Consider the following 10,992-nt stretch of genomic DNA (forward strand, 5'->3'; position numbering starts at 1 on the left):
CAAAGCCGAGAAGCGCATTTTTTCCAAACCCAGACGACTACGCCGTTGGCCATCTCGCTCCCCTTGAACGACGACAAGAAGAGCCGAGTCAGCAGCAAGCAGTGGCCTGCTGCACGGGGCTGTAGTAAACCCGGGAGGAGCGAGGTGCGTCGGGTTGGGCTGGCTGGTAGGTGCTGAAAGAGCTGGCCCAGGGTTACCGCTTCAGGGGCCGAAGCGGGGAAAGATGGAAAGTAATCGCTTCCCCGGTTCTCTGTCTCACTCCTCTGCATACGACAAAACTGCCTCAGCCTTTACTGCTATTACAAAGTTCCTATGAAAGGACCATACAATTCGATAGTCAAACGGTAATGCAATTATTATGATTTTAAGACAATTTGCAGAATCTGCAAAAAACGTGAAGTTTCAGTGTTCACTACCATCTGGACAAAACTGCAGTTTGCTGTTCATTTCCACACAGTCATAACTTGGCTAAAATAATTATTTAGGCTCAAAACAAATTGCTTATTTTTTTATTTTAAAATTATTATTCTTAAAATAAATTAAAACATCAGTTTTTTGCCCAGAATGGCACCTACCAGAAATTAAGATAGTTTATTAGAGAGGTATTTTGAAGTTTTCAGTTGTAAATGGATGGGAACATCACTGGAGAAAATAGGACTCATGTATGCCATATGTTTTCCATAGTTTTATGATTCTTATATTTTTTATTAAACTAGCTAATGAAAATAACCACTACAGTGGAGTTTTTCATTTAGCCTCAGGAGTCAGAACAGTGAATCAGCTGTTCACAATGGGCTGTTTTCTTTTCTCCTTTTTTCCTTCTCAGCAACATAAATTGTGAATCTAAGAAACAGGCTTCCAGTGTAACCCATTATAGGAATTAATTTATTTTGTGTTTCCCATGGATATGGTATAACTGTTGCTTTAAAATTGCTGTTTGGGTAAAACAGGGTCCAAAACCCAGGCAGCAAGCATAATCTAAAACGTACATCACACATAAATGGCAGCAATCATCTTCCCAGTACAAATCATTGGCGTTAACATGAAACACTTAGTCTCTCACCATCAGTTTATATGGGTTTTTAGTCTCTGCCTATTAAGAATGGACAACCAGGCATCCATCAGAAATGAAACTATTTACCTTACTACTGGGAACTAGTTCCTTCAGATTCAATACAACCAACTGAATCACGTATTTTGTATAAATAATGTGTGTATAAATCTATTAAAAAAAATCAAGAAAGTTCCTTTTATTTCCACCTCATTTCCTAAATTTATAAATATTAACTGGTTTCTATCTGAACTTGATTTTTTTGGTGTAGCTGTATCTTACTTTGCATCTTTTTCTGTAAAAAAAAGATCATAAGCAGATGTTCTCTATCAACACCTGTAGCAATAACTTCTAAACAAAGTGAAAATAATACGGAATTTTCTATTTTACTTAAAAGCTTTACTATGACTTTGTTTAACCATGCTTTGACAAAACCACTTTCCAAATAGTTGCAAACAACATAGCAACATACAAGACAAAATTTTTATATATAGCCCTGAATGAACTGAAAACACAAAGCTCAAAACATTATTTATAAAGGTTGCGTAGCTTGCTATCTAAACTCATCTGACTAATCACGAAACCCATGAGAGGCAGGTGGACTGTAACAGCGGATGAGTTGAAGGGCTGCGATTCTCATACAAGGAAGGGGTTCAAATAATTGCTTGTTAGTCACAGAAAAACAATGCTGGAAGAAAAATGTATGAATAAATGAATGAGTGAACACCAGACTAATGAGCTACTTCCTCTACTTGGCGTATGAGCTCTCTGGGGATGGCGACTCATTTTATTTACACGTGTGAACACAACGCAGAGCGTAATAGGGTCTCGGTTTCTGCCTGCTGTTCTGGCTATTGACACGCAGCCTGGTGATGAGGCCTGGATGACGGAGGGCTTCAGCGTTGGACGTAGCGCCTTTCACAGCCTACGGTTCGCAACACCAACCAAGAACTGTCCTTGTCCGGGTTTGGACAACCTAGCAGCTGCTGCCTGGTCTGCTGGGGTTGCAGATAGACACCAAAGACACAGGCACCTGGAGCTAGTTCTGTGCTGAGGAGGCTTGGGTCCAGCTGGGTTTATACCGTAGGGACGGCACCACGCAAACTTGGCTGATGACCCCTGCTGACCCCTGGCTACCTGTAGCCTCCTCTGCAACGTGTTCCTGTCACTGGGCAGCACCAGCGTACTAACAAGCCCTGCTGGAAGCCAGCTGACTCATCCTCTTTTTTTCCTTCAATGTGCCTCTTGATTCTTGTGTTTCCAAGGGAAATTCTCAGCTTGCACGTGGACAGTCAGCTCGGTCCAGAGCTATGCCTCCACAGCCCTTTCACAAGGCGGCACAGGCTGCACAAACCCCAGGGAGCCAGCTAGGGCCCAGCGTATTAACCAGCAAGGGCTTTTCTAAAGCCTGGTACCAGGAAGGCAACGCGGGGAGACCCAAGCCGGCTCAGAAGAGGGCTACCTTCCATCTGAGCGTGCGCTCCCAGCCAGCATCGATCTTAACAGAGCCAGGCTTGATTTAATCACTCCTCTGCTCCCACTGAGCTCCCTGTCCTCCAGGATACCTCAACTGTCTGATTCCCTGAATGATGGAGAGCTGACAGTATTTAATGAGATTAAATGTCATCTTCATTAGATAAAAGCCTTTAATTATAGGATATCATTGAACATTATTTGATACTGAAGAAAAGCACACTCTCTTAAATTTCAGGCAGTGACAAGGGGCCCAGAACTGGGTTCCAATCCTGGCTTTGCCAGAGGCCTCTTCTGGTGCATTAGGTAAGAGCAGGATAGCCACTGAATTAACGGTTGCGTAAGCAGCGTAGCTCAGGCACTGCCTAACTTTAGGGAGCTAGACTTTGCAACCTAAACACTCTGTGTGTAGTTATTAAATTTGGGCTGATTCAGAACATTGACACATGAAAAGAAGAACAACCCACAGGCTCTCTGTCCTTTTATACAGCTATACATTTCAAGTAATTACTTGAAAAGGGTTGGATCAAAAAGTTGGTGCTTGCTCAAAGCCCCAGAAAAGAGCATCCATTTCAAATCCAAATTGCTTTTTTGTGGCTGAAGCAGTGTTTCCATCACTCTGGGTATTTTGGCTTGATACTCTCTGAACTAGACCTGTGTGTGCTGCAAAAAGAAGAGAGCTGTACGAGGGCAAAAAAGATGGTGTTTTCGCCATCTTGGAGAGAGAGTAGGTAAAAGAGTAGGAATCAGGCTCTATTTTTAGTCTAGCTTTTTAATTCATTAGCTGGATGGGACTGTTCACATGTAGTCACTTCTCTCACTGGGTCAAGACTAGGGAACAACTGCTGCATTACAAGGACAGAGATAAGTGAGCAAGTCCAGCTATTGTTCTCCTCCATTGCCAACTGCATCATTCTTAGACCCCCACAAAATCACCAGTGCCATTCAACGACTTTCTGCTGCAAGGAAGGAGCCAGCCACCCCCTCCATCAGCATATGTGCCTACCACAGGCAGCGTGCCGGCGTCCCTCGCCCAGCAGCACACAGCTGCCTTGCCGAGACCCCCAACACTTCGGAGACAACGTAAGGAAACAATTACACTCACTGTTGATTAGCGAATCTGTAGTTTTCGATTTAGCTAGTGTCGCCAAGTAATGAGTGCTTCTATTAGCTACGTGGAAGGGAGTTTACTACTTGCTTATTTAAAGACCGTGCCAAATCACACAATCTGTTTTTACACATCCCACCCTTCAGGAGGACAGAATTCGTTTCTAGCAGGGGCTGAATTACTTGCCAGGCCCTCACCTCCCACCAAAGCTAGGCAATTAGTTAATCTAGGCAGCTTACACAAAACTGAAACCCAGCCTAATAAAAGCTTACAGTCAAATATTTTCAATAGCATCTGGTATCAGGCTGAAATAGGCTGTACAGCCCTCTTTCGCTGCCCTTTAACTGTGGAATTCATTTTGTCTTGCCTGGAAACCAGACAGCTCTTTTAATTACATCTAAAACATGCCAGTTCAGACTGAGAAATTAACAGTCCTGCAAGCAGAGCCAAGTAGATGGCTTGGAAACAAATTATTGGATTCTTCCATGTCTTAATAGATTTCACCAGTGAAATTCATGATGCTTCTTCTTCCTTCCTCTCACGTCGCTTCAGCTACAGCTTAGTATCTGTGTTTCAGGCAGACTCTCAGTGTACCCAGAAGGTTGAACTCAAGTAACAGCCTCTCGCTAGGGCTGCTGTCTCAGAAAACCGATTTTCACCAAACTCATAAGGAACACAGACTTGCAATCTCTGTTGAACTTGCACAACAGGCTCAAAAATCATCAAAGTAGGAAAAGGCAGAGATCACATAACCTCTCCCTTAGCCTGGTTTCCCAAGCTAACCCGACCAAAGAAGGAAGTTTTTCCCCAGTTTTGCCTTTTTTAAACACAGGTTTTAATAAAGAAAATTTGCTTTTCCCCTTCACACAAATACTGCACTGCATTTTCCCCCCCTTCCAACCCAAAACACTGTTTAACAGAGCATGAGACAATTCCAGTGTGAGAAGATGCTCGGGCGATCGCATTTCCAGAAAACTTGAGACGAGCTGTATGTACCCAGAGCTCGCACTGAAGACACTACCATCTGTTCCAAATTCCTTAGCGAGCCTGATCAACACCATACCCTCTTACATACACTTCCATCACAGGACCACAAAGGGAAACCTCAGGCAGGTCTCACTGAAGACATCCCCCATGCGCTACAAGTTTTGAACCCTGGCAAGGGAGACAGCACGAGAGCCCTCGGCCCAGCCACCTTCCCCCATCATGGGCGAGGGTCCCCAACAGCTGAAGGAGCTGGAGCACAGTGTCAGGCTCCTGCGCACCTGCTCTGAGGAACAGCCATTTCCTGTCCTACAGCATCACAGGAGCCGCTTTCAAGAATCCTCTTCTTCCCAATACTAGTTCTTCCCTGACACGAAAGGTTAAAGCAAAAAAAATCTCCCTTCTTTAGAGGAGCAGGTAGCACTTTTTAACAGAGCTACAAAAGAATAATGTTTTTGCTTGTTTGAGCTGAACAAAACATGGAAGGATTGCCCTCTTGAGCTGTTCTTCCTGGCTTTAAGATCATGCTGCTAAAGAGTCTCTTCTTCAGACTGCAGTCCTCCTGTGAGAACTTAAAGAGCAAAGTTAGTTTCTCAGTTGAAGGCCAAATCTTGGACATTTCAGTCTCAGCATTAGCTTTCTGTTGTTTAAAAGCCTTTCCAGATCCCAAGCTGCAGCTCTAGGAAGACACAGCTACTTCTTGGGCTTTCTATCCATCCCTTTTCCTATCGCTACCCAGTGGAGGTGGTATGAAATCTGTGGAAGGCAGGACAGCTGTGCAGCTCATTTACCAGAAACTGCAGTTACCCTCCCTCTCAGCATTTCTGTGCAAGTTGACTTCATGGTAAAAGGTCACATTGTAATTTCACAAAATGTAGCCTAAAATACATTAATCTAAGATTGTAACTGTCTGCCATCCAAATGCGATTATTTCTACCACCCAACCATGCAGAGCATATGAGAATGCAGCTCTTCAACACCAGAGAAATGTTCTCTGCTCTGGTATCAAAAGGCAGATCTAAGAAATGCTGCCTCCACTGCAAAATGTAAAATGAACAGCCTGGAACCTTGCACAAATGAAGTAATACTTACTCTACAGTCAGTATTTTATTAGTCAACCTAAAACATTGCATAGTTCTTTGTGAAGTCTCCATATTTAAAATACTGTGCCCTTTAATGTCTTACCTTTCTATTTTGTGCTTAGTCCATTTAGCCCATGTTTGCAGATAACACAGGCTCAAGAGCTGGTTTCACACCGAAGTCATACAAAAAAACCCCAGAACTTGAAAAATAAAATTGCCATTAGTATTTAATCACCTGTAAAAAATAAACTAGCACTTTCAGTTTACATTGCACAAGATCAAAGCTGGCCTTCAGTCTAAGCACAGCACAGAGACCCCGACCTACAGACAGTGAAGTATACTCAGACCAACAGAAAAAAGAACATGGACTAGCCATTAAGCTTTCAATTCACGACTGCACGTGTCTTTTCAGTCTCATCAAAAGTGAAACCCACCACAGAACCCTACGCTCGGGGCCTACCATCTTTACAAATATCAAATTACATTTTCAAAAACCTTTCAAAATATGGAAACGACTGAACTCCTGGAGAATTCTATACTTCACATAAACCCAAGAAGCAGCAGAAGCACTTGTTAAATTCAACAACCTGCATCAGCTTTATTAGATCGTCACGTTTACAAGAATTAACGGTAACGGTGCAGCTGCAGGGTATTGCGTCTTCTCCAGGCAGCACGACGTGAGCCACCAATGGTGTGATGGAATTTGTGGCCCTTGCCAAGACCACGACTCTTCCGCCCGGCTGATGTCAGCCCACGCATCTCTCTGTGCTTGTGAACAGGTTTGGTGATCCATTGGGTATCAGGGTTGCGCCTGATGGTCTTATGGAAGGGATCGATCAGGATAACTTCAAAAAACTTGTACGTGGAATCTTCACCCACCCAATACGAGTTCAAGACTCTCAGAGCCCCACAGTGACGGCCAGCACGTTCCTAGAGGAAAAAGATAAATGCAAAAGGCTGTAAAATCATGGATGCAGGCACTCTTCATGCAGGAAGAGATGAATAACTCAAATTTAAAATTTTGTAGGTGTTAGAAATTTCAATTTGACCTGAGACCCTCTCTTCCTAGAAGAACTGTTCCCCTCTCAGTTGCAAAGATGCAAGAAAAAGTAATAGCTGACACTGTATTAAAAAAAAAAAAAAGACTGTTTGGTTTCCTACATGAAGCAGGTTTTAAAGAACGTGAGGAAGGTGCTTGGTTGACAAAAGAAAGAACTACTCTGTACACAGAAGCACCCAGTAAGTAAATACACAGAGTTAAAAACAACTTTACCGTGAAGATGAAGATAAAGTGCACAAGCTGCACTTGGGGCCACAGAAAAGCCTTTTGTGGGAAGTTATGAAAGACTGATCAATTTGCACATCCAAAGCTACAGGGGAGAAAGACATTTCTGCAGAGAATAAGCCCATACTGACAGGAGAAAAGAAACAGCTGATGTAACAAGTCTTTGTTCCACTGCTGGTATATTAGTGCTTGCTATTTCTACCCTTACTTGTGGTTGGAAAGAAGCAGTCTTAGTTTAGAAAACAAAAAGCAAAAAATACCAATTATGCAACTCCATCTGCCTTCTCTTGTCAAGAATGTTCCTTTTTTAAAAACACTAAAAGTGTGTTTAATCCTAGGACTTTACCATCACCGTGGGAAAGCATAAAGCAATGGAGCTCACTCATCTTCTATCCCAATGAGATCCCAACCTATTACTACAGTCTTCCACTAAACAGCACTTGAGTACTTTCTGCAAATATCATAAAATTCTTTTGAGTCCTTGTTTCATTCTAGGATGACAGCGTAACACATATATCAAACATTAAAACACCAACCACCCTCAACCAGCTTCTATGTGGGATGCTAGCTACAATGGAGGTTTTATATTCCTATAGTATTTCCATCTGGGGGGAAAAAAAAAAAAAATCTAAGTCCTCCAGGAAAGAGCATGTCAGATTCAAAAAATTTAAAACTAAAACTGCGGTCCAATAACCTCTTCCACGAGCTGTCACCACAAGTGAGCATGTGATTAGCCATCAGATATCTGATGATAGCATATATGAAGAGCATGCCATGACCACTGAAAACAGAGAACTGCGTTTTTAATTTAAACTCATAATTTGCGTTTCTTTTAATGTGTCCCATTTACTTTTTTTCCCCTTTTAAAACACCCCACCATATTCCAACTTGAAGTCACTTATGAATATTTTTGAAGTCCTGGGAACAGAAAAGTCTTCTGCTTCAAGATGGAACAGCAATGAGCATTCTCCATTCTTTCACAATGCCTCTTTTTTGAGAGTGCAGACTAGTATTAATTGTAACTCACTGAAAGTTTTTTCTAAAGGTGAGAACTACGTATCTCTTCAACATTACTACTATGACATTATGAACTTCAAGATCTCATTGAATGGAAGTTTCCATTTTGAGTACTTCAGCAGGTAACACACCTCACCTAAAACCAAGTTAACCATCAATCTTTGTGCTTGTGAGGTAACAAAGATTTTTATAAAGAACCAGAAGGTCAGCTAGCATGCTGCTTTTAGATCCTATGACACAGCTAAGTACACTGCACGGCACTCCTACCACATAAACAGGCGCTACAGACTTTTAGACAGAAACTCACCTGTACTGTGTGAAAAGACCATTACCTAAAGCTGGTAATAAATACAACACGGCAGGGAGCACAGAGGTGGGATTTAGTCAGACACCTTAGCATATTTCAATTTTTATTTCTCACACCTAACCCTTAATTTATTGGGTTTTATACTAGTTGTATGTCTATTTTTCACTACAAATATTGTGTCACACTTGAGAAATAAGTATACACCATGAACCTCAATAAACCACTTAAGTAGTACTTTCCGCAGACTTCATTTGTGAAGTCTGAACATTTTTTTCATTTGTCTCAACACAGCTTTTCAAGACATTCCCATGCTTTCCTGCCATCAATATTCAAGCTCTTTTACCCAACACATTAATAAAACAGCTGTTTGGTTTTTGGGGTTTTTTGTGTCCACAAGTATTTTCAACTTTTACAGACTAAGACAGACATTCCTACCGCCAAGTTCCTGAGCAATAACCAAAATGGTCACCTCTGCTACAGACTGAAGACTCCGGGCAAACTTCAGCTGGTTAACACCATGATGCACAGGTTTACCATAGGTTGCACCTTTCGGGACTGGGCGTTTACGACCACCACGGCGAACACGGACACGGTAGATAACATAACCTACAAGAAATGGTGACTTAGGAACTAGCAGAATTCTGTAGTGTAGCAAATGCAGATGACAGTAAGACAATTTTGATGCCCATACTGAATTTCCAACCCCAAAAGCTTTACATGAAATGCTGCAAAATTAGGTCACTACACCCATCTTCACTAAAACCTACAAGTGGAGGTGGCTAGCATAAGATGTTTTTGTTACTTCCATTACAACTAAGGGAAGCAATGTCCTGCTGCAACTACTTTTTAGTTCCAACCCAGAGCTTAGGGCACTTTTCCACTATGTGGTTCCAAATACACTAAGAACAGCTACAGCTATGTTGTAACATACAAAAAAACCCCAGCCCATAAAACCCAACAAAACAACCACCTCAAACCCAAAATCCCATATTCAGATAGTAGTATTCATAAAGCACTGAAGCATAAGCCATCCACAAACCCTGCTGAAATCTGATCATTAAAAAAATGAGGAAACTAGACAAACTTCTTAAATAGTAACAGAAGCATACTCTTAGTTTTATATTTTCATAGTGATCAAACATGTTGTTTCAAGGATTTGCTAAAGTTACAGATGGATGGCAAATTTCCCCAAGTTTCCTTCACTGACCAGTAACTGTTTTCTAATGACAGCACAAACTACATCACCTTGCTTACTCAAGCACGTACAGCTGTGGTACAGTCAAAGTAACTCATGATAAAATCTGGGCAGAGAATGGGCATCCGCCAACCCTAGGATACTAAAAGCATTGGTGAACTCCACAGCTGTAAAACAGCACAAAACCAAGCAGAATTAAAGCCAAAGCCCACTTGATCTCCAACTGCTAAAATGGCCACAGGAGGCGTGAATTCAAAATTATATGAAGTATTGTTTTGGGCTGTGGGCATGGCGACCAATTTAACACGTTTATAATAATAAGTTAACTTTCATGCAGGATACTTCAGGATCTTGGGGAACGTTTAAGTTTCAGATTTTGTTATTCTACTCTCACTTAAGGAAAGAAGGAAGCTGACATTAAACTCGGCCATTCCATCACAAAGCACATGGATGTCACCTCTACGTCTCATTACCTTGCTTGGCCTTATATCCCAGCCTGCGAGCTTTGTCTGGTCTGGTGGGCCGGGGAGCTCGGTGCAAGGCAGACAGCTGGCGATACTGCCAACAGCGGACACGAAGGAGGAATCGCATCACATCCGACTGCTTTTTCCTCCATAGCTCCTGGATGTACTTGTAGGCACCCATGTTTGTCTACCTGCTGAATCGAGAGATCAATGAAAAAAGTGCACCAAATCTGATTCCAGATTTGAACAGGTTCCAACAGACATCATATAAACCCCATACATATACTACCACTGAAATACAGAATGCTCTCAAGCTTCTTTACACCACTGGCACATCTGGTAACATGGCTTATGCTTGGCAGTCTCCAATAGAGCACACAGCAGTTACCATTCTCAGCAATTTTCTTCCTTCTTAGTGTTGAACTCCTCAGTCGAGGATTTCTCAAACGTGTACATCAGATACTACCAAAATCAACAGTTAACATCTGAACCAAGTCGTAAATATTAATCCATAAAGAAGTATGTGACTGTGACTGGTGTGGTCTTTATTTTTAACATGGTTTAATTACCTCTGATAACCTTTGAACTCTCAAACACCTGCAGCAATTAGCAAATGTAACTGAACTCCACCGAACCACCACCCAAATCACGAGAAAAACGCAGGCTCATTTTATTTGCACAAGAAAAAGTTCACCTGTGATTTTCCACACCCTTCTCCTTTGAATCAGCCCAGCCATGGCACAGCTCTTGCCAGCCCAAGACACCCCTTCTTTATGATTGCATTATGGCATAAAACACCACAAAGCAACTGCAAACCCCAGAGTCAAACCAAGACGTGCGGCCTGTAATCAACTTGCATCCGCTACGCCGCGGTGTGCGGCCTTCGGCTCACACCAGCCAACCCTGGGTCCCACTGAATGTCCCCTTCCCCGCCCCACATCCCCGGCAGCTAGGTCGCCCCGACGAGGCGCAGCCCACGGTCCCCGCCCCGGCCTCCCAGGGCCCGCGGCCCGCCCGAGTCCTGCT

The 10,992-nt window shown here is 42.6% G+C and overlaps 1 protein-coding gene across 2 annotated transcripts; it reads right to left on the reverse strand.

The window, feature by feature from the left end:
• Positions 1 to 5,964: 5,964 nt before the first annotated feature.
• RPL15 (ribosomal protein L15) lies at positions 5,965 to 10,186 on the reverse strand. 2 transcript variants are annotated; one of them, XM_010286542.1, is made up of 4 exons: positions 9,976 to 10,186; positions 8,777 to 8,913; positions 6,283 to 6,628; positions 5,965 to 6,019 (listed from the first exon to the last, which is right to left on the reverse strand). In XM_010286542.1, the coding sequence occupies exons 1-3, from the start codon at positions 10,145 to 10,147 to the stop codon at positions 6,323 to 6,325; spliced, it is 615 nt and encodes a 204-aa protein (XP_010284844.1). In that variant the 5' UTR covers positions 10,148 to 10,186; the 3' UTR covers positions 5,965 to 6,019; positions 6,283 to 6,322. The 2 variants fall into 2 exon arrangements, with proteins under 2 accessions (XP_010284844.1, XP_010284843.1); XM_010286541.1 differs by lacking the exon at positions 5,965 to 6,019 and having other exon boundaries at positions 6,266 to 6,628.
• Between the last annotated feature and the right edge of the window lie 806 nt (positions 10,187 to 10,992).

This window comes from Phaethon lepturus, unplaced genomic scaffold, assembly GCF_000687285.1.
Source record: "Phaethon lepturus isolate BGI_N335 unplaced genomic scaffold, ASM68728v1 scaffold35074, whole genome shotgun sequence".
In the NCBI taxonomy this organism is placed as follows: domain Eukaryota; kingdom Metazoa; phylum Chordata; class Aves; order Phaethontiformes; family Phaethontidae; genus Phaethon; species Phaethon lepturus.

What these genes read in the sequence shown, in the direction of transcription:
- RPL15 (XM_010286542.1), bottom strand. Translation starts at nt 10,147, where the DNA reads ATGGGTGCCTACAAGTACATCCAGGAGCTATGGAGGAAAAAGCAGTCG. An exon ending in GGGATATAAGGCCAAGCAAG is followed by an intron (nt 8,914 to 9,975) that starts GTAATGAGACGT and finishes CATTTCTTGTAG; the next exon opens with GTTATGTTATCTACCGTGTC. An exon ending in GTCTTCAGTCTGTAGCAGAG is followed by an intron (nt 6,629 to 8,776) that starts GTGACCATTTTG and finishes TTTTTCCTCTAG; the next exon opens with GAACGTGCTGGCCGTCACTG.